The sequence below is a fragment of the Chenopodium quinoa genome, unplaced genomic scaffold, assembly GCF_001683475.1.
Source record: "Chenopodium quinoa cultivar QQ74 unplaced genomic scaffold, ASM168347v1, whole genome shotgun sequence".
NCBI lineage: Eukaryota > Viridiplantae > Streptophyta > Magnoliopsida > Caryophyllales > Amaranthaceae > Chenopodium > Chenopodium quinoa.
This window is the reverse complement of record NW_018744092.1, coordinates 3,290,721-3,313,615: the sequence shown is the minus strand read 5'-3', so window position 1 is coordinate 3,313,615 and position 22,895 is coordinate 3,290,721. Positions and strand designations below refer to the sequence as shown.

General features: G+C 34.0%; 4 protein-coding genes across 5 annotated transcripts; 2 read left to right on the top strand and 2 right to left on the bottom strand.

Moving 5' to 3' along the window:
* Positions 1-1,873: 1,873 nt before the first annotated feature.
* Positions 1,874-10,974, top strand: LOC110691876 (transcription initiation factor TFIID subunit 6-like). Of its 2 annotated transcripts, XM_021868847.1 has the most exons (13): positions 1,874-2,061; positions 3,070-3,245; positions 3,356-3,442; positions 4,533-4,634; positions 4,708-4,816; positions 6,326-6,426; positions 6,510-6,647; positions 6,736-6,831; positions 7,817-7,941; positions 8,432-8,564; positions 9,482-9,607; positions 9,744-9,852; positions 10,215-10,974. In XM_021868847.1, exons 2-13 carry the CDS (start codon positions 3,120-3,122, stop codon positions 10,580-10,582), a joined length of 1,620 nt encoding a protein of 539 aa, XP_021724539.1. In that variant the 5' UTR covers positions 1,874-2,061; positions 3,070-3,119; the 3' UTR covers positions 10,583-10,974. The 2 variants fall into 2 exon arrangements, with proteins under 2 accessions (XP_021724539.1, XP_021724540.1); XM_021868848.1 differs by lacking the exons at positions 1,874-2,061; positions 3,070-3,245 and having other exon boundaries at positions 3,353-3,442; positions 4,537-4,634.
* Positions 10,771-11,600, bottom strand: LOC110691877. Its single transcript, XM_021868849.1, has one exon. The coding sequence runs from the start codon at positions 11,431-11,433 to the stop codon at positions 11,020-11,022; it is 414 nt and encodes a 137-aa protein (XP_021724541.1). The 5' UTR covers positions 11,434-11,600; the 3' UTR covers positions 10,771-11,019.
* A 1,775-nt stretch (positions 11,601-13,375) lies between these two features.
* On the top strand, positions 13,376-15,727 carry LOC110691875 (60S ribosomal protein L23A). Its single transcript, XM_021868846.1, has 4 exons — positions 13,376-13,466; positions 13,553-13,590; positions 14,651-15,011; positions 15,433-15,727. Exons 2-4 carry the CDS (start codon positions 13,572-13,574, stop codon positions 15,515-15,517), a joined length of 465 nt encoding a protein of 154 aa, XP_021724538.1. The 5' UTR covers positions 13,376-13,466; positions 13,553-13,571; the 3' UTR covers positions 15,518-15,727.
* A 5,008-nt stretch (positions 15,728-20,735) lies between these two features.
* On the bottom strand, positions 20,736-22,119 carry LOC110692065 (glycine-rich protein 3 short isoform-like). Its single transcript, XM_021869054.1, has 2 exons — positions 21,921-22,119; positions 20,736-21,222 (listed from the first exon to the last, which is right to left on the bottom strand). The coding sequence occupies exons 1-2, from the start codon at positions 22,033-22,035 to the stop codon at positions 20,939-20,941; spliced, it is 399 nt and encodes a 132-aa protein (XP_021724746.1). The 5' UTR covers positions 22,036-22,119; the 3' UTR covers positions 20,736-20,938.
* Between the last annotated feature and the right edge of the window lie 776 nt (positions 22,120-22,895).

Genomic DNA, 22,895 nt, shown 5'->3' with positions numbered 1-22,895 from the left:
GGCAGTAGTGATTTCTAATTAAACCCTAATTTTCAGGTTACAAATTAACTAATTACAATAGTTTGACAAATTGGACGATTTTTGAACTGGCTATTTTATACATGACATTTTTAGGTTAAAAACTTGAATTTATGATGAATACTTTAAGTTATATACTCCCTTAGTATTTAAATAAATAAAATATTTTGATTTTGCACTATTAATCTATTTCACTTTGACTAATGTTTGTGATTTATACATAAGAATAAATGTAGTCTTGTGGGTACTTGTTGGAACTGTCTCAATGAATAATTTATTAATATTCCATTGTTATAATTTTTACTTATTAATAATCAAAAATATTATTAGTCAAAGTACGTGACATACGTATACCACGAAATAGTTTCATTTATTTAAACACGGAGAGAGCGAGTATCCATTAAATGGTATTGCCAAACTATTTTATCCACCTTGTATTGCTGTTCTCTCCTACAAAGAATTATTTTTCAACTTGGAATCTTTAGATTTATCTCTATACTCCATTTCTCACAATTTACTTAGACCCATAACCATTTATATATGAAGATTGAAATTAAAATGAGCTATTAACTGGCTAAGCCAACTCATAAGAAAATTAATTCATACGGAGTACTCAGTAAAATATTATTTAAATAAAGCAAATAATTTGAGACGGATTTTAATAGGGAAGAAAAGTAAGATAAAATGACAAAACTAACTAAATCTATTAGATGAAATGACTGTAGTACCTTGATTTACAAACTTTGATAATTTTGTTTAAAGACACAAATTTTGATAAATCAGACATGTAAGGGTCCATTCTGTATGGCTATAGCTTTTTGTTGCCTTTTTGTTTTATAAAATCATATGATATGTGTTATATAATGAAAAAAAATTGGTCAAATTTGTCACAATCATTTTGAAAATCAACTACAAAAAAGTAGAAAATTGAAAATAAAAAATGACCACAAACAAGCTAAAACTTCAATTTGTTGAGTAACAAATTTTGTTACTCAGATGACATTTTCGTAATACTTGTCTTGATATTCACGGACGAAGGGCCACCTCCACCTTCTTCACATCTGAAACCACGATCCACCCCCACTTTCATATTTGTTCTTTTTTGTTGAAGAATAGACCTCTCAAGTATCACCACATGTAAGTGTCCCACATTGGTTGAAGAAAAATGAGTTAATTACTTTATAAGGCTAAGAGGCTACTCCACCTATTGCCATATGTTTTTGGGATGAAACCTTATTTAGTCTCGTGAAGTAGAATCTCTTTCTTGGTTTGCGGGTGCAGCCTAGACCCGTATTCAACATTAACTTTGGTTGTTGCTTAAAATAAGTTTTTATGACCATAACTAGTATTTAGCCCGGGCATCTGTTAGACAAGCATTTAAAACATTTCCTAAACTGGTATTAATTTGAGAATGCATGTCAAAATCACGCGTCGATCAGTGTAATTAATGTTCATTTTAATTTAATATTTCTATTTTTGGTTAGCTTTTCCAACACACCTGGGGCGTTCATTAGCTTTTGCCAATATAGTTTTCATGTAATATACTTATATAGATGAATTTGACCGGTCTTTCGTCCCCATGAGGTATAAGGTAACACGTACATTAAATACATATTGAGTTTATTCTTTAGCTTTTTTTTTAAAAAAAAATTGAACCTTGTGCTTTTCACTTATATAATTCTTTTTTACATGTAGATAACGTGGTTTGATGATTGGTTTAGAGGGTTAAATAGTCAAATTAGTTATATGGAGTAAGAGATTCTTAAAAAACTTGGGAAGCTGACCTGACGTAATAAAAAAGGGCCCGGTATGGTAATCTACTTCATTAGATTGCAAAATGACCGACCGTTGATATTATTCAGATCTGACGGTTGACATTATATGCGTTTCATTTCATTTTTAACAAAATTTCTGATCGGAGTTTTTAACTACGAGTATTACGCTGCACTCTCTGTCTCTCCCTCTCCGCCATTGAAGCGTACTCTGAGTTCACCATTGAAGCGACTTCTGAGCTTTCTCTCCTCCATTGAAGCAGCTTCTGAGGTGATACGTTTCATCTTTTTCTAAATAATCGAATATTAATTTCACAATTTAGGGTTTTGTTTCACACTATCATTAATCTAATTATCAGTATACTTAATTTAGGGTTCTTCTAAGGTGGATTAATGAGCTATTGTTTATAATTACTGAAGTTATAAAAGACTATAATGCGCAATTTGTTGCTCGAATATCGCAATTTTACATTGAAATTCTTAAGTGAGAAGAATTTGATATGATTTTTCGCGCAAAATTTGAGTATTGAGTCAAATTTGCTTGTTAATGTGTTGCATTTGTCGAGCTTAATCGATTCCACGAGCTGAACCATTTTAAAGTTATTAGAAGTTAGCACCCGAGCCGAGCTTCGTTTTTGAGGCTTGTTGAGCTTTGTGCTCAAGCTGAGTCTGGCTAAATCTTATTGAGCTCGAGCCGAGCCTACTCCTATTTGTGCTAATTTGATCGGTTTAGCACCCCTTATCGAACTTGGTGATTAAGTAATGGGAAGAATCTAAATCAAATTGATGGGATTTGATGGTGAAATGCAGTACCAAGTTAATAGGAAGAGGTTTAAGTATAATATGATGGTATTTGGTTGCAGGATATAATACCAGGTTGTTAGGAAGGATGTGAATTAAATCAATGATATTCAATGGCGGGGTAAAGTGCCAAGTCAATAATGATATTTGATGTCGGGAAATGATACCTAGATAATAGTAAGAGTCAAGAGAGGATAAATTTTGATGGTATCTGATGAATATGCTTTATGTTGCCAAGTTTGCTACTGTTGTAAATAAAATTAATCGAATTTGAGATGAAATATCATAACAAGTTAGTTGGAAGAGTGTAAATAAAGTAAATTTTATGTTTTTGATAGTAAGATATCGAACCATGAAACTAGGATTTGTCGCAAACAAGCGAACTTCAGATTAATCATCAGAATTACTTCATTTAGCAGGTATTGCTTATTTTCTAAGATTTGTTCAGTTCAATTTATCTTTATTATTATTGATGCAGAGCTGAATGTTTAGAGTTACACATCTTATAAAACATAGAAGAGGAATAAGATGAGCATCGTGCCCAAAGAGTCTATTGAAGTTATAGCACAAAGTGTAGGGATCAACAATCTCTCTGTAGATGCTGCACTTACTCTTGCTCCAGATGTTGAGTACCGAATGCGTGAGCTTATGCAGGTTTCTATATGCTAATTGAATTGCTTTCCATTTTTTAATCCACTGTTTACCTTACATTATTGTTTACAGTTTCTTATACGAGCATCTATTTATGTTTCCATTGTGGACAGGAAGCTATTAAATGCATGCGTCATTCAAGGAGAACTATTTTAACTACAGATGATGTGGATACTGCACTCAGCATTAGAAACGTTGAGGTGTGTTTTCAGGTGTTTGGATAGAGGGGCTTGCAGTTTGTATGTAGTTTGATTTAATCAAGACATTCATGACTTTCATTGCCAATTTCAATTGACTTATCACGGCAGTTAAAGTTCATTGTTCTTCTTGTTTGGAGTTTGGTAGATGTTCATGATTGTTTGAGCTTTTAATTACGTGATGTGATATAAGTGGGGAATGAATGTACTTTAGACATCAGGAATTCAGGATGTAATAGTCTTGCTATTTAACCATGATGATTGGTGCTAAATGGCTTCTTAGACCCCGAGGATAACTACACTAATGATTATCATAGAGGGTGGACATTAGTTGCTATCAAACTTTATTTTATTTTATTTTTTGTTGTTGTTGTTGTTGTTGTTGTTGGGGTGTGGGGTGTGGGGTGTGAATGTTACATGGTGGTTACCTTCATTACTATAACTCGATAATCATTATATATAATAATTTCATTTTTAATGCTATGTGGAATTACTGATTTTCTGTTATACTTAACAAATCCTTTTCCTAGAGGGGGGAACAAAGCTTCTATTAGCTTATAAGTTTTCTTTATTCTTTTAGAATTAGCTTCAACAATGCCAAGTTATGAGGCTTGGAATCTAAAAATTTATTTTGATATCAGTGAAATGTGTCAAGATATCTAATTCAAAATCTATGTAATTTTGGTAACTTTATCACTCTACATTGTGTAGGCTATAGATATGCTATATCAGTATATCTTGGTTAAGATGCAGAACCTAACTACTAATGGAATTAGGTAGGTATCAAGTTGTCCCCAATTTTATTATGTGTTTGTTCGTGAAAGCTCTTTGCTCTTATACATGGTTCATAAACTAAAAAAATTATTTCACCTTTCCCAATAGTGATATTGGCAACTTTGAGATTGTTTGCTCTTCTATGAATTAGTACATTATTTTGGTTTTTTAAAAAGAACTTAGCTGTCCATTTATCGATTTTCTGATAAGATCACGAGTGACCTTTTTTTATTTATTATTTTGGTGGAGAGCCACTAATTGCAGGGCTTTCTTTGACCTGCCCCTTTCTATTGATTTCTACTGTCTTTCTTTGTCCCAGCCAGTTTATGGCTTTGCTTTAGGAACCCCTTCACGGTTTAAAAAAGCTGTGGGGCACATGGATTTGTTCTACATTGAGGATAAGGATGTGGACTTCAAAGATGTAAGATGACCTAAATTCTCTTTATGGCTAGGATTGTAAGTCCAATTTTATTTGACCTCTTCTCATAATGTAGATTATTGAAGCTCCTTTACCAAGAGCTCCACTTGATACATCAATCATGTGCCATTGGCTAGCCATAGAAGGGGTGCAACCTGCAATTCCTGAAAATGCCCCTGTGGAAGGTAAGTTGCTGAGGCTCCTTTTTTGTATGTGTGTTTTGTACACATTTCACAGCATTATGATCATTCTTGAAGTGATATCAAGATTACAAGTCCTATAAGCAAAGTATAATGGTTACTTACTAGTTGCCCCCCAAAAAAAAAACTCAACCTTATTTCCTCTTAATGTCAGATCTGCATGAATTGCTTGTATCATAGCACGACTGCCATGAACCGTATTGATTTCCTTTGCTAAAGTTTTCTCAAACCTTTATGTTTGTAACTCACTTTTTTACCACTCCTTTAAAACTTCCTTGAATTTTATTCTTGGTTCTCTTTTAAAAAGCTCTTAATTTGTACTTGGATGCTCTTTCTTTTTCTCACTTTTATACACCTTTTTCCAATTTCTTTAAACTTATTATCTTGTTATGTCCCTTTTTTTGTGTTGGGTGGTTCCTTATGACTAGGGTTGTGCACCGGTCCAAAACCGGACCGGGACCGGAAATCGGAATCGCCTGTTTTTGAGGATCGGGGATCGGACCGTAATCAACCGGTCCGGGTTCCGGTCTAGACCTGTTTATTCCAGTTCGGTCCGGTTTTGGACCGGTTATATTATTTCCTTATTTTTTTTTGCATTTTAATATCTTTATGTATACATCATTTTTTAACGTCTTGTTTTTGTTTGCTTGCTTTCCTATTTTGCACCTAGAATTTATAAATTACAAGTTGTATACCTAAATTTTTTAGATATTTTTAAACATAAAATTCAAAATTTTCAACCAAATAATAGAAAAAATACATTTTCTGGTCCATTCTGGCCCAGACCGGAAACCTGGAATCAACAATTTGTGAGTACTGAAGACCGACCCGGAATCCAACGGTCCGGTCCAATTCCGGTCCGGTTTCCGGTCTCGGTCCTTTTTTGCACACCCCTTATGACAATTCATGTTAGCCGACCCAAATCATTTTGGGACTAAGGTTTTGTTGTTGTTGTATAGCACAACTGCATGAGGTATTCTGATGCATCAACAAAAATGTTAAGAGTTGTGAACTAGGAAATCAATGAAAGCTCATGTATTAATATGATATGGAATGAGTGCACAGTATAATAAATGTCTGACATGTTTGCAGTTCAGTGTTGATTTAGATGCCTTCCATAACAAACTCCCTAAAATTATTATACTGTAATCAACTTGCTCAGTATCGTAGGAACTCCTTGTACCAAAAATTAGAAAATGCAAGTTAGTGTTCTTTCTTAACTTCAAGGTTTTGAATCCCTTTAGTTCTGTCTTTATAGTCCTACTTGGCCATCATTCCGCTTTCTAGGTGATTATCACCTTGGAATTGTTGATGGGAGCTGCTGTCCATGCTAAGTTACTAAAAATGCAAATTGGCAAAGTTAACTCCATTTTCTATCTATCTTGCATAGTGAAATTTAAATGCCAATCTTTTCCATATTCGATTTGTTGTAGATTTTCTTGCTCGTAAGTGTTCAACCTTAAAGCTTTTCTTTCATTCTTTTGTTATGCTTAGTTATCACCATTCCTGACGGGAAAAGGTCTGAATGTAAGGATGACAGTCTTCCCATTGACATCAAAGTACCAGTTCAGCATGTACTATCTAGAGAGCTTCAGGTAGCCATATGAATTGTTTTCTTTTCTTATATTATTCATCTTGAATGCTGTTTACTAAATATTTCAAATTATGTGTTATGCAGCTATACTTTGACAAAATCACAGAGCTTACTATTAGAGGTTCTGAAACCATTCTTTTCAAAGAAGCATTGGTCAGTTTGGCAACTGATGCCGGGCTTCATCCCTTAGTCCCCTACTTTACATGTTTCATTGCCGATGAGGTACTAAGTTTTCTATGTTCTGGAAAAAAAGTTGTGTTGGAATATTTCATCATAAAGTGCCAGCTAACATTGACTGCTATTATGCCAGGTTGCTCGTGGTCTAGGGGATTTTAATCTGCTGTTTGCTTTGATGCGCCTTGTTCGTAGTCTGCTAAAAAATCCTAACATACAAATAGAGCCTTATGTGAGTTCAGTTTCTTGCTGCTTGCTCAACAAATAATTTTATAATCTGTTATCTGTAGACAGTGTTAGAAATTTACCTCTCTTACTGAGCTGTGTATCAAATTGACAAATAATCTAAAATGATAATTTGATTTAATGGTGGCAATTGCACATTTAATTTAAATTCACAAATCTTAGTATCTGTGCAAGAAGAAATTAAAGATTATGAAGGAGTGAAGAGTGTGCCTTTGAATTTGCAGGTTTCCCTCCTATATCATTCTAAAAGACACAACTCTTATGTATCATTTTTTTTTTTTTTTGCAGTCTTGTAGCATACATATATTTATTCTTTAATCTTATTTTGCAAATATCACTATTTCAAAGTCATATATTTTAAGAAATGGCTTGGGATGGGACAAGAAAAACCATTAGTTGAAGGAGACCAAAGAAAAATTCAAGTTACAACTTAAAGCTCAATATTATAGAATATTGGCTAAACTATCTATAGTATGAGTTTGCCCCACCCGGTTCACTCGAGCTTAGCTCCGACTACATCCGGATCCGACCCGAGTTGCACACCTGGCTTGATTTGGAGACCTCCCCTTAAGCGACATCAAGCTGCTTACCACTAGAGCCAACTCTTGTTATAGTGTAGATTTGCATATTTCCCCTTTTAGTAGCATAATAAGTGATATTTTATATGTTTAAGTATCCTTTTGGGAAGCCTAAAAGGATAATTTAACTTATCACATTATGTCATATTTCACATCATGTCATCACAGTCCCCCCCCCCCCCCCCCCCCCACCAACAACAACTCTTAAGAATGTTTTATGCCTACAATATATTTTTTTTTTTTGGGAAAGACACCTTTAAGAAAGTGTTGCAATTCTAAGGACATGCAAGAAAATATATTGTAAAATATTATGTTTTTCTGGCTACTTAATGGTGATTCACGCATCAGGATTTGCCTTGATTTGTTGACTTTATATACTTTTCTTTGAATCAGCTACATCAGTTGATGCCCTCTGTGGTTTCCTGTTTAGTGGCCAAAAGACTAGGCAATAGATTGGCTGATAACCATTGGGAGCTGAGAGATTTTGCAGCAAAACTAGTTGCTTCAATTTGCAAAAGGTAAGCATACTATACCTACTTGCATCTTTATGACTGATATATACCATTTTCAGCTTTCTATTAGTCTAGTTTTCTTCTTAGAGTTATGGTATGTAACATCCATCTCAATAACGGTGCTCAGTTGGCTAAAGTGCTGAAATGCGTGTCTCATATTCAGATATTCTGGTCTGACACCTCCTATATCTTTTGTGACCATTAGACCTGTTTAATAAATTTCTAGATTTGGGATGTCGTTGAGGAACATAAATTACGATTTGCTTGTCAACTGTTGTGCCTAGTTGGCCTTAATATTTCTATTCATTTATTTTGGTGGGAGAAATAAGTTGGTGCAAGTTGCCTACATTAGTTGGTGGACTGGACTACCTGCTCCATGTCCTTCCTATCAGTTCTTGAAAGGGTCATATGATAAAATTCAAAGACAAGATTCAATATATTGGTATTCAACTTAAATATTAAATTTAACATATGTATTACTTCAAATGAGTTGCAGATTTGGGCATGCATATAGCAATCTCCAGCCACGCTTAACAAGAACGTTGGTAAATGCATTTTTGGACCCCAAACGAGCCATCACTCAACACTATGGTGCAATTCAAGGATTAGCTGCCCTAGGGCCCAATGTGGTATATTCCAAAATTGTGAATTTGCAGCTACTATTATATGATGTACTTATATGAAATTGGCATGTCCTTTGTGCTGTGGTAGTTTTGCAAATACTGATAGGATTAGTTCTAAGTCTTCCAAGCCCAAATGGAAGAATAATGGGAGAAAGGGGATAGTCATCTATAAGTGCAGATGGAATTAGCATGGTGATTGTCACTATCATTAATTCATTATTGTCATCCATCATCTGCATCATATTCACCATTATTACTTGACGATGACAAGAAAGTTCTGCTGCAAAGCATGTTGGTGAGAAAATGCTTCACTACCGCTTCTGCCTCATAAACTCTGTTTTCGTTGTAATATCAACTTGATTGTGCTCAGCAGAAAAGATTCAGAGTGTTGCTTTTCTGAAAATCTCCCTCTTGCCTTTCCCCTTTTTTGTATTTATTTAAGGTTTAAGGTAGGTTTTCCTGAGGAAGGGGGGGGGGGGGGGGGGTGGATGTTCTTTTTTATTGTCATTGCAAGTTGATTGTGCTCAGCAGAAAAGCTTCATTGTTGCTCCTCCGAGAATGTCCCTTTTGCCCTTTTCCCTTTTTAAATGTAAGGTTTAAGGTGGGTTGGGGGGTTGGGGCTGCAGTGGTGGAGTTCAGGGGTGGAACACAGGGGGGATGGGTGGGAGCTCTGGCACCCTCCCAACATTTGAATTTTTGTAAGGAAAAACTAATAGTAAACTAGGGTTATAAACAACCCCCCCACCCAGTTCTCCCCTATAGGTATGATTACTTATTACGTGTTTTTCATTGGCATTTCATCTGTCACTCTCTTTTGCGCAGTTTTGTGGTTTACAAAACTTTGGTTAGTACATGTTATTGGATTTGGATATCAGCTCTTAACATAATTATTGACAATTGGAGCATTTTACATTGCTTATTAGGTTCGGCATCTTATTCTGCCAAATCTTGGGCCATATATGCGGCTTCTTGAACATGAAATGTCTCTTGAGAGTCAAAAGAATGAAATGAAAAGGCACGAGGCTTGGAGAGTTTATGGAGCATTGTTGGTTAGTTCTTTTTCTTCTCAACTCAGTATGAAGATCTGGTTATATGCTGAAGAATTCCTTGTCAGACTATATTTATGAAGTACTCCGTATCATCAAGTCAATTATCACATAATCACTTGTGTATATTGGTTTTCAGCATGCAGCTGGACAATGCATTTATGGTATACTCAAAATGTTCCCTACTTTGCCATCACCATGTCATGAAATTTGGTGCAAGAAGGAAAAAGTCAATATGTTAGCGCCTGGTGAGAACCTAAGATGTCATCTTTTGTTCTTGCTTAGTCTAATCTTCGGCTTCCATCTGTTCTGTAATCTGTACCCATGCATACTAGAGTGAAAGGTTAAGGAGGAAATTAGATGTGCATCAATATTCTCTCTTTATTTAGACATTTGGTGTTACAATTAAACTATGACTCTTAGATGGGATGTAGTGGCACTTTACCCACCTTGCCCTCTCCAACTAAAAAAGGTCCCCATCGTAGTATCCTTTTAAAAAAAATCTGATTTGATGAAATTTACATATACTGGAGATTTCATAGGTGTTTGAGGCTTTAACTTCTTTTCACTGTTATATTTTGTTTTTATTTTTTATTTTTTTGGGTGCTAGGAAAACGCAAGGCAAGCATGGAGCACACAGAAGAGCAACCGCCTCTCAAAAGAGTAGCTACTGATGGCCCTTTGCTGGACAACAACACCTCACCTTCTGTCAAACAAACTGAGGGAGAAGTAGCTGCATCATCTAGTGTTGCCTCAGATCTACCGTCAACCTCCAAGCAGATGACTGATTCTGAGAAAGTAGGCAGCAGAAATGTAAGAGAAAAGAGCGATGAAAAGTTACTGAAGCTGTCAGCGGTCCTGCATCAGGTTTGGAAGGATGACTTGAAATCAGGACAAGTTCTTGTATCGATGCTTGAGCTGTTTGGTGAGAGCATCTTTCCCTTCATTCCCACTCCTGAGTTGTCGTTGTTTTTATGATATTTTAAGAATTTTAAGGCTCTCTGTACATAATCATGTGTCCTTAACTGGAGGAAAAACAAGGACAGCATCCTGACTGACAAAGACGGCATTCAGACTCTGCTCAAAAGCTTGCGCTAGAGCTACAAAAACTGGAGAGGGGAGGTTGGGAGGGGGGGGGGGGGTGATTGGCTGGCTTGAGGGTGGTATTAACAAGTAATTGCAAGAGAAGTTCATTTCCAGTCCATATGTTGCATAGAAAAGAGTCCCTGTTTTTACATTGGGACGTCTTTCTTGTTCTCTAACTGTTCAATCGCTGCTTAATTGCTTATCACATTTCTGGTATACATTTTATTTGCGTCCAACATGATTCTCCTAAATAGAGGGAGAAAGAAATTCATAATTTTAGTAAACTAGTATTGATTATACAAAAACATCTTAATGTTAATGGAAATAATCTATGCTGCAATCTTGGCTAACTCCCGCTCGACAGCTTTCTTGAGGAGGCTATCTTCTTCCAGCACCATATGTATGGGTAAGACCCCCAGACCATTAGCCACAGCAAGCATCATCCTCTTAGTCTCAGCCTTAAATTCTTCTATATCAACACCCCCATTGAGATCATGGTCGAACTGAAGAAACAGTGCCCCATATGTGGTGGCAAGCTCTTCTGGTTCAATCTTAACATCAATCCCAAAGTGGGTCTCGAAAACACGGAGACCTTGAAGCTCCTTGAGCATCTCAGGATAAGAAAGGATTCCATCATGGTTGGTGTCGAGGAGGGCGAAATGGTCTTCAATTGAGCTATTGAAAGCCTCCTCGTCTTCCACAAAATTTGTGATTGTGGCACTATCCAAGAGCTCCACACTCATTCTTGTAGGTTAATATTAAGCTTATTGGGAAATTTTCGGAATAATTAAAAAGAAACTTGGGTTTTAGTCTTTGTAAGTTTGATTTTGTTGTGATGAGAGAGAAGTATGGCATGCGTACATATATATATATAGTTTGGTTTCTAAAACGAGTGGAAGTTTTCTTGTCAAGTAGTTTTTGACCGTTGATTAATATATTGAAGTTTTAATTAACATTTTAGAGTTGAGAGAATAAACGGGTTCAAAATCAGAGGACGAAAAATAATGGCTCAAAGTACAAAGATTAAAGAGTTAATTGACTCTTTTTTTTTATTCAATGGGCTGGTTAAAAAGGCGCAAGCAGGAACAAATGCTTCAAATTTGCATCTGATTCTTGCCTCCACGATTAAGTTATAGGCCAGTGCGAAAGCCAAAAGTTATAAATTTTGTACATTCTTTTTCACGGATTTGACCTAATTTTGAGTCAACCTTGTAATTTTTTAAATCTTAACCAATGTTCGACCTAATTTGAGTCAAACTTGTAATTTTTAAAATCTAAAATTTGAATTATATGAACTAGTTTTGGTGTGAAAAATGTTACTAGTTTTATTAGTAAAAAGTAGATTTTAGGGTATCTAATTTATGAAACTAATTTTGTACAAAGTTTTGATGTGAAAAATGTTGACTACAGCTAAACAAAAAGAAGATTTTAGAGTATCTAATTTATGAAATTTGTGGTATATGAGATCTCAAGTCTTATTTAAATTATAGGGCATACAACCATTTCCATACTAAAAAGATGATGGAGAGATCTATTAAAAGAAACCTCTCCTCTCTCCTCCTTCCTCTCTTCTAAACCCTAGCCTTCATTATTGTTTTTTGAAGGGGCTTTCATCGGTTTTAACCGGTGGAAAGCCCCAATCCTTGTTTCTTTAAAAGTTTTTTTAGGTTTATAATAATGCTTCCTCCTTTTGGGAGGAATTTTTCTTCATTGAAAGAAAGAGTTTCCGATCTCCTTCGAAAGACAAGGGTTTTTCAACCTCCTTCAAAAGACAAGGTTTATCTCCTCTTTTCGGGGGAGAATTTTCTTAAGTTTGAATCCATGAAATTAGATCTAATGGATTGTCATGAAATTATTTCGTTGATGAAAAATTATGCGAGATCGCAAGGGTTATCAAGCTTTCAAATACAATCGGATGAATCAAAAGGAAAACATCCTCACAGCTACAAAGGATCCTTAGATTGTCTCTCCAACAAGACTGTATTTTCACAGTGCAAGATCTAATCGACGATCGTAGTTTTATAAATGAAATTTTTATTTGGTTCAATATCTTATGTATTTGTTAAAGTTGAATTCTCCTTTGTAGATGTCGTATGACTTTTTATTAATGAATTTTTTTACTATTAAAAAAAATGATGGAGAGATTAATGATTTTTATATGAGACAAAGAGGAAAATTAAAATCTATCCCCCCGACTTTTTCATGAGAAATTTTAACTTTCTAGACAAACATATGAAATTTATCTCAGAGTAATACCGTCATTTCGCTTCATAAAGTAGGGATACTTAAGTAAATTTTAAGCCAATCATCATGTGATTGTGTGTCTACTACATGTTGAGTACGGATACACTGTGTGGGTGATGAGAATCGATTTTAATATATCGTAAAATCGAGTGAGGAGCTTTAACCACTTGAATTATTTCTCACCCTTATTATACTAGTATTGCTTATTCTAATTGTGTAATATTATATGTTTAGCTATCGGAAAAACAATTAAAACAATTAATCTATAAAAGAAAAAAGGAAATGAATTGAGTCGATGACGGACAATAATAGAGATTGAATGGCAATTGTGACTTGTGAGTGAGTAAAATAAGAGTGTGTGTGTGTTTTTGTAGGCAACAATCGAGTAGCCCAGCCCAACAAAAACTAACTACTGTAATTGCAAACGAGATGAGCCCGTAAGATTTGTAAGACTGATATAAATAAAAAAACCTAGCTCATTTTCATAAACCCTACTTGCCGCGCCGTATATTATTCTCATCTCTCTCCTCAGGTTCTCTCTTCTATCTTCTGCTACTTTTACCAATTATCTTACCACATTTTCACTATATTAATTCCATTGATTTTCTCTTGATTTAGGGTTTCTATTACAGCATCAATGGCGCCTCCTGCGAAAGGTATTATTCTTCCATTTCTTATCAATTTCTAATTTTAATGTTAATAATTGACTAGGAACACATGAATTATTGGATTATATTTTGCAAATTTATGAATTATTAACAGTATCAATTTAATTTGGGCTCAATTTGATTATAGTTATTACAATACTTATGGTTGATAAACCTAGCTATTTTGTATATGTTAAGTGATAATTAGAATACTAGCTGTTTCTTTAATCAACTGAACTTTGTATTTAACGATTCGTGCCCTTTCGTGAATTCGTATGATTGCAGTTTTGCTATAGATTTGTTGTGATTTTTCTTTCATTTATTCATTTGTTGCTCAATTTTTTTGGTAAATTTATTTGGAATTATAGCAAATTGAATGTTAGACAGATGGTTGACAATGGGTTTGTTGCTACCTTGTGCTATACATTGAGAAATCTTATGTATAGAGAAGAATCAAATGGTTCTAAATGCAAATGTTTTTGCTTAATAGTGTGCTGCGTTCGTTGTTGATGCATTTCATTATGTCAGTTTGAGTGTTTGATTTGGTTCAGAAAGTTTTAAAGTGTTCTGCCGTATGAAGTATAAGATTGCCGTGCTTAATCGCTATTCCGGGGCTTAGTCCCGTCTACTTGATTGAGAGTTGTGTGACTATGTTCTGTAAAAGCCTTGAGATATTGTGTTAAACCAAGATTGCCGTTCTAAACTTCTAATTGCTATTACCGGGGTTTGTCCCTTCTCCTTGATTGAGAGCTGCGTGGCTATACAAATTCTTGGTAGTGTTTTATTTTAAGGCTGACAATATTTTGGGTACATTTAATCAGTTAGTAAGTGTTGGAAAAATTCTTCCTTGATTGTTGTACAGTGCATTACTCATGTACCCTGCTATATTTATTAGTTACTTATGCAATTTCTCTTTCCAATTTTCAATTTTGTTTATTTATTTGTTCTTCGATTCCGAGCTTCCGGACAGTTGCACTCATGGTTGTGTCACAAATTCTGTTTAGCTGTGATAAAATTGTATTACATCTTTAAAAGACTTGAACGATACCTGACATCATTTATCTGGCAGATGTAAAGAAGGCTGATCCCAAGGCACAGGCCTTGAAAGCTGCTAAAGCTGTGAAATCTGGCTCAAGTACCTTGAAGAAGAAGGCCAAGAAGATCAGGACCAAGGTTACTTTCCATAGGCCAAAGACATTGAAGAAGGACAGAAACCCCAAGTACCCTCGTATTAGTGCAACACCAAGAAATAAGTTGGATCATTACCAGATACTTAAATATCCCCTGACCACTGAGTCTGCAATGAAGAAGATTGAGGACAACAACACCTTGGTTTTCATTGTTGACATCCGTTCTGACAAGAAGAAGATTAAGGCTGCCGTCAAGAAGATGTATGACATTCAGGCCAAGAAAGTGAATACCTTGATCAGGTGAATTTTTCTGCAAATCAAATTGTTGCTCTTTGCTTCATATCATTATCTGTGTTTCATTAATATTATGTTTCGATTCTCTCTTCACACGTAAGGTTAAAAGTGTGAGACTAAGACATAATTGTATCTTCTATAGAAAGAACTTATTTTCCTCATTCATCACGAAGAATTGCATACTGTTCACGATATAGTTTTCTCGTGGCACTGATTTTTACAAATGACAAACTAATCACTCGAAACTCAGTAGTGCCATAAATTATAAATTGAACTAAGTAGTGCCATAAATTTTAAATTGAACTAAGTAGTGCCATCCTTGCAGTTTTTGTAATGCTGTTTGCTGATTTATAGCTTGTCATCATTGACTAGGGTTTACTGAAAGTTTCCTGTCATTCTAATTGTTATGATTTATTTCCTTTTGCAGGCCTGATGGCACCAAGAAGGCGTATGTTCGTTTGACACCTGACTATGATGCCTTGGACGTTGCAAACAAGATCGGAATCATTTAACTTGTATTTTGTTCCATGTTTGTTCAACTAGATGATCTCTGTCATTTTTGATAGGAACATACTCAATAGAAAAACAATTAAGTTTTGTTTGATGTTGCAATGCTATGCATTAGCCTATGTTCTTATGGATGTCTTTATTTGCTTTCTTAGGATATGTATCAGTATTTTAATTTATAATATAATTTCAGAATGCCTTTTGGTTCGTAAACATATGGGTTCAACTACTAAAAACTTGAAGAGCCATCTCTCAAGCATTGATCTTGAATATATATTGCTGATACAACTGCTGTCTTGTGAGTACAACAGGATTTTTTTCTTGTGTTGCTGGCTTGCTGCTGCAAAACCAGTGAAATGGTTATGATTGGCTGGCAGTGAATCCTGTGTTTAATACATTACTTTTGAGTTTGTGTCCACCAAGAAGCGGTTTTTGGCTCGCAGGAAAGCTGTGGTGGTTGATCTAGAACATAATTAGCAATAGACAGATAGTGCACCAAGTTTATGAGTTATGACCTACATTCTCAATGTGATGAAGCTTATATATATATAAAAAGTAGGTATTTTTGGAGAGTATTTAGAGCTCCACGTAAGAAATATACTTATTTCGACCAATAAGAAGAAAGATTTGTATTTTATTTTTGAATTATAAAATTATGTTGCCACCTAGATAAAAGTAACGAATATATCTAAAATTTTAATGCCACGTAGATTATAATTCACGAATTAAATTATTTTAATGAAAAAAATAAAGTAAAAATATAGGAAAAGATAATTTATTAATTCAATACTACGAGTATAAGAAATTCAAAAAAAATATACTAAGAAATATTTAAATGATAAACGCTTATAATAAAGTTTGATACCTATCATTATAAGATAAATTTTGATAGTATTTATGATAAGAAATACAAATTGTTCGTTAATTATAATTAAATTAAATTTTGTGATACCTACCATTATAAATTGACACATCATACGACACAAACAAAATTTCGTATCAATAAAAAATCCCATCAAGCGAATTTTGTGTTAGTAATTTTGTGTTAATTTTGGGTCATCGATGGCCGGGTAATTTTTAGCTTAATTTTTAAAATCCAATGTTTAAATTTTAGTATTTCTAATTATTACTTACATTGTATTAATTTGGGATACTCAACGATTATATGTTTATGTTTTATTAATAAATGTTTTTTTACATGCAGATCTAACACATCATACAACACAAATAAATTTCGTATCAATACAAAACCCCATCAAGCGAATTTTATATATGGATGGCTTTGGTTATTTTTTGAGATGATGAAAAAATTCCAATGCATAGCTTTGATTTTATATGGCAACAATTTTTTATTTATTGGTAAATATATTGATTTATTTTATATAAATGTAATGATTTAATTTATATCAATTTCAGTTTGGCTAACATTTCACAGTTCAATTTATCCATTGATGTAGTAGGTTGGTTGTGGACTAGGTTGGTGATTCTATCGAAATAAATGATATGGTAAAACAATGAATAATGATTTTGGATTTATTATTAAAAATTTATCATTTCACGCTAAAGATTTTATATAACGGAAAAATATCATATTTACAATTTATTTATATTTAATAATTCATTATACTCCCTCCGCTCGCAATTATCTGCAATATTTACCTAAAATGGGTGCTTTATATTATTTGCAACAATTTTTTTTCTTTCCTTTTTGGGTAATATTTAACTATCAATTACCCACTTTTTTGGTTAGTGGTCCCCTCCACCACCTATTCCCCACTAACTAAAACCCACTCAAAACAAAAATTAAGTGGGACCACTCCTTTTCCCTCCATTTTCAACCTTAATTAAACCCACTAAAGCTCAATTAGAACTCTCCTAAAAGTTTTGCCTAGGAGTCCGAAATATTGTCCTTTGTTGCAAATAACCTTGGGCAGAGGGAGTAAATCAGAGTAAAAAAAAAAAAAATTAAACTTTTGTAATTTTGTCTGAAATTATTAAATACAATAAATCAAATAATTAAAAATCTTAAATGAAAAATCCGTACATCGCACGGACTTCCATCTAATTCTAATGTATTTCAGGAGGGCTACTACAACTACGTATTACAATTATTTTGTATTAGTTGAATGTATGAGCATGAGCAACATTAGTCAGAAAATGTATTGGTTAATTGGAGGGTTTGGCTATTTTGGTATAGGAGATCTCAATTCTCAAGCATAGTCGAGGAAGACTAGTGATGACTTGGAGTTTATAAGTATATGGAGTGGGCTTATTACAAACTGATACCGGTACGAAGTACTAGTGATTTTTATATATACTTGGGGCCATGATGCATTTAAAGGTATTGTTTGCTTATTTTGATGATTTTTTCTCTTTAATTATCTTTTCTTTTTTTTTTTTTTTTTTTTTTTTTTTTTTTTTTTTTTTTGACAATAGCACTCTTTAATTATCATATAAGCAAAAAAATACCCTTTGGTGTATCATGTATTTAGGATATAATAATTTCCAGTGTAATGGATTGAAGGAAGGTCTTTGTGGATAACCACAAGAGGTAGTTTAGAGGTGATCAATTATGGCTCGACCCGCTAATCTGACCCGAAAATAAGGTGGGTTTGAAAAAGCCTAAGAATCCAATCCCGATCCGAAAAGCTCGCTATTTTTTTGCAGGTTTGGGCACAATATATGATATTAAGGCCCAATTTGGTAGATTTTTTTATTACCTCTAAGATAGACTCTCGGTTTTCAATTATGGGAATGTTGTAGTAGGAAACAAAACATGGGTAACAAATTAACAATCTGTAACTATGTATGGATCAAAGTTCCCAAACACCTAAATATTATCGAGTTAAGAGAAAGACAATGTTGGAAAGGTTTGAGAGAATGAGAGAAAGCTTAGAGAGTACTCGTATAAAGAAAACATATTATACTGATGCAATTCTATGAATATATATAATACTCCCTCCATTAAATATTATCTGCAACTTTTGTCATTTTTGTCCGATCAGGGTTATGTGCAACTATCTGTTTTTTTTTTCTATTTTTAGTAAACAAAAACCCTTTAAATTACATATTTACCCTTACCTAAAAATTTTAATTTTCTTAATTTTACCCTTATCTTATTTTAATCACAATAACCTTTTTTAATCTAATCTAAAATCATGAACCTAATTCTACCCACCCCATCTACTCATCTCCTAATTTACCACCACCCATTCATCTCTTTCTTCAACCTTCACCCTCTTTCATCTCTTTCACCTTCACCCTCTTCATCTCTTCCCACCACCATTCTTTCTCCTCCTTCACGACCACCGCCCCTCCCACCACTATTCTCTCTCCTCCTTCACGACCACCGCCCCTCCCACCACCATTCTAGCCCCTTCCACCGCCATTCTCTCTCCTCCTTCACGACCACCGCCCCTCCCATCACCAATCTCTCTCCTCCTTCACGACCATCGCCCCTCCCACCACCATTCTCTCTTCTCCTTCACGAGTCACGGCCACCGCCACTCCCACCACCATTCACTCTCCTCCTCGAATTTCAGCCGGATCTACTTTGGGGTTTGATTTTGTACTTTATTCGTTTATTTTTTGGGTGATTTACGTTCGAATTTTCAGGGTTTTTTTTCGATTTTATGGGTTTCGATTTTGTGGACATTGATTTTATGGGTTTTGATTTCGATTTTATGGGTATTGATTTTATGGGTTTCGATTTTATAGGTTTTGATTTTATGGGTATTGATTTTGGTTTCTACGGTGGTGGGTGGGTATAGGGGGTGGGTGGGTTAGGATTAAGGGGTTTTCTACGGTGGTGGGTGGGTCTAGGTACATGGGTGGTGGGGTGGTCTGGGTTGGAGGTGGTTAGGGCTGGTGGTGGAGGGGAAGGTTAGAATTCTGGGTTTTCGTGAGGGTGGTGGAGGTGGTTTCGTGGAGTTGGTAGTGGTGGTGGTTTTGTGGGGGTGGTAGTGGTGGTGGTGAAGGCGGCGGTGTAGGTGGTGTTGCAGACTTGCGGCTGTTGCCTGGTCTTGGTGGTTGCAGTGGGTTTTGATTAATTAATCTCTCTCCACCTTAATTACAAGTGCATCAACTTTCTCTAATCTTTGCCTTTCAAAAATTACATTGACAACCGTGAATTGTACTGCAGTTGCAGATAATATTTAACGGAGGGAGTACATGAGTAACAATAACTAGATACATTAGACCAAAAATCAAGGAATTAATGATGATAATGATGTATCCTTTACAAAAAAAGAATATCATTACACAAGTCGTTTGTTCTTCACTTGCTATTCTAGCCAATAAACTAACACTATCAGGAATTTAGTCATCACATCATACCATTACTACTTATAATTATCAATGTTGTCGATTAATTTGCATCCTATTTTTGAGAAATAGTTTGTAAACTGACGCAAGGTATACCTTTATTTTAGGCCCTGTTCACTTCACTGTATTTTTGCTGAACTAGAATTATTTTTATTAAACTAAAATTATTTTTACCGATCTATAATATTTCCGTTTTAAAGTTATTGATTTTTATTGAACAAATAGTTTGTAAACTGACGCAAGGTATACCTTTATTTTAGGCCCTGTTCACTTCACTGTATTTTTGCTGAACTAGAATTATTTTTATTAAACTAAAATTATTTTTACCGATCTATAATATTTCCGTTTTAAAGTTATTGATTTTTATTGAACAGAAATAATTTTACTAAATTGAAATTATTTTTGCTGAAATGATATTTTTACAGAATATTACTCCCTCTGTCTCATATTATAGTTCCTGTTTCCTATTTTGGAGATCCAAAATGTTGTTCATGTTTTTATTTTTCGATAGTATATTAAGACTATTATACCCTTATTTTATAAACTTTATTCATTGAACTTCCTAACTTACCCTTAAATTATTCACTTGCCATGTACTTTTTTCCACTTTCTCTCTCTAATTTTTGTTTATAATTGTACTTTTCACTTAGTCCCCTTTAAATTATCCACTTGCCTTGTACATTTATCCAACTTTTTTTCCACTTTTAATGTACTACATCCACTTTTCCCTCCCATTACTTAAATCCCGTGAAAAAATACAAATAAGAACTATATATTGAAAAGGAGGGATTATTTTTTAAGGTGAAGTGAACATGGTTTTACTTTAAATCATCATTAAGGTATACGTTAAATTAAAGTGCCGCGCTAGTAGATACTATTATTACTTTATTAGTACTCATAGAAAAAGGAAAGATGCATATTACATTATTAAAACATTTTCATATTACATTCTCTTTAAACTTCGCACAAACACCATACATTATTACATGGTACATAGTACGTAGTATTAGATAATAACACAACTCCACTCATACGATTACATAGTAATTAAGCAGCTTAATTAATGATAAACAAACCAAAGACCGGCCTATTATTATTAGTTCTTAGTTATGAGGCTTGTTTTCAACGTGTGTTTCAACGGCCTCACCAGCATAAGCACAACACCTTCTACAACCATTGTATCCACGGTAGCAGCAACCGTAACGCCCGCATTCTCCTCCGTATCCTCCTCGGCCTCCATATCCTCCGCGGCCTCCGTATCCTCCGCGGCCTCCATATCCTCCACCTCGGTCTCCATAACCACCACCTGGGTAGCCACCGTATCCTCCGCCGGGGTATCCACCGTATCCGTACTTGGCATCCTCTACTTTGGTGTCAACTTTCTTATCTGCAAAATATTGTTACGTTCACATATGAATATTAGTTACTCTAATGGGTCTGGCTTCAATATAAGTTGCTTATAAAAATTTTTGTTTTGGTGTCAATATAAGTTGCTTACAAGTATTAATTTTTAATTTTTGTTTTGAAGAAAATATTAATTTTTACTTAGCATTTACAACGGTTGTACAAGAATTATTTAGAGAGGTAATTTATACTCCCTTCGTTTCATAATAATTATAAGTTTATAACAGTTTGACTTTGCACAATTTCATATACTTATTACAATGTTTTTACGTAGTATATAGTTACCAATATATAAAAAATATAGGATGCCATGTAATATATTCTTAGATCAGTTCTCCTCAAAAAATAAATAAAATATTCTTAGATTAGTTTTACCAATATACTTCTTACTAATATAATTAAAAATATTAATGGTTAAAGCTGTGTATTAACACGTGTGTTAATCAAATTATTGCGATTATTATAAAACGAAAGAAGTAGTTTCGAAGGTCTACATATCTTATTATCTTATGTGACGACACTACTCCACAATAAGTCGTTATTATAATTAGACATTTAAAGTTATATATACATGGACAAATAGTAAAAATGACTCCGACTCGAAAAATATGTAACAATCACCCGTCTAGTCTACTTATATTTTGTTTTTGAGAAATGAAAGATTATGGAAAGCTAGCTTACCCTTAATTCCTTCTGAGTTAGTGGAAGTTTGAGTCAAATCTTTAGCTGCAACCTCAGAAGCGATGAGGAAAACTATAGCCAAAAGAGACAATAGCAGAAAAACCTTAGAAACCATATTTTTTTGTAAACTAATAACAACTCACAAATTTGATAATTTGATGAAATTTTGATGATGAATATTGTGTTCATTTACATACCTTATATAACAAGCCCTAGGAAACATGGTGCAGGAACGTACCGTACCAGATTTAATTTAATGATCAAAGTTTAGTTGTAGTTGGATGTTGAAATCATAGATCTAATTTATTATCATGAACATATATATTTAATGCTATCTGCCATTCACTGTAAGTAAGTGAAAGAGTTTCATTACATATGTTGTTAATTTGATCTTTTTCATTTGATCCTATATTCTTTCAATTTTGTTGTAATTGTAACAGCATTAGTATCATGCATTGGCGAAAATTTGAATTGAAATTAACAATATAAGTATTTTTTTATTTTTTTATTATTTTTTTTTATCAAAGTTTCATTTTTAAGAATTTGGGAGAAATTTAGGTCAGTATTAATATGATTTGACCATTAAAGTTAAATTTTTAATTAATACAAAGGTCAATAATTATTTAGAAAGGTACGAGAAATATATATATATATATATATTCTTACGCATAAAAGTCACCTTAAGTGAGTATTCTAGAAATTCACTCATTGATTTATTTTAGACCCATTTAAATCCTCTAACTATAAAGTTATATGCTATACCTAATTGTAATGATCTCTTCCTGCCAATACAAGATGTACTTTCTTCTGATAAATTCCCTAATTTAAATTAAGGTTCGTTGTATAAATGATCGTCAATTGACTGATTGCTAAGACAAATCCAAGCCTTTTGTTAAAAAAATTAGATTAGTAGAGGGATAAAAAATCGTTTTGCAATTATTTTTTAGTAGAGCATTATGCATTTAATGTAGTATG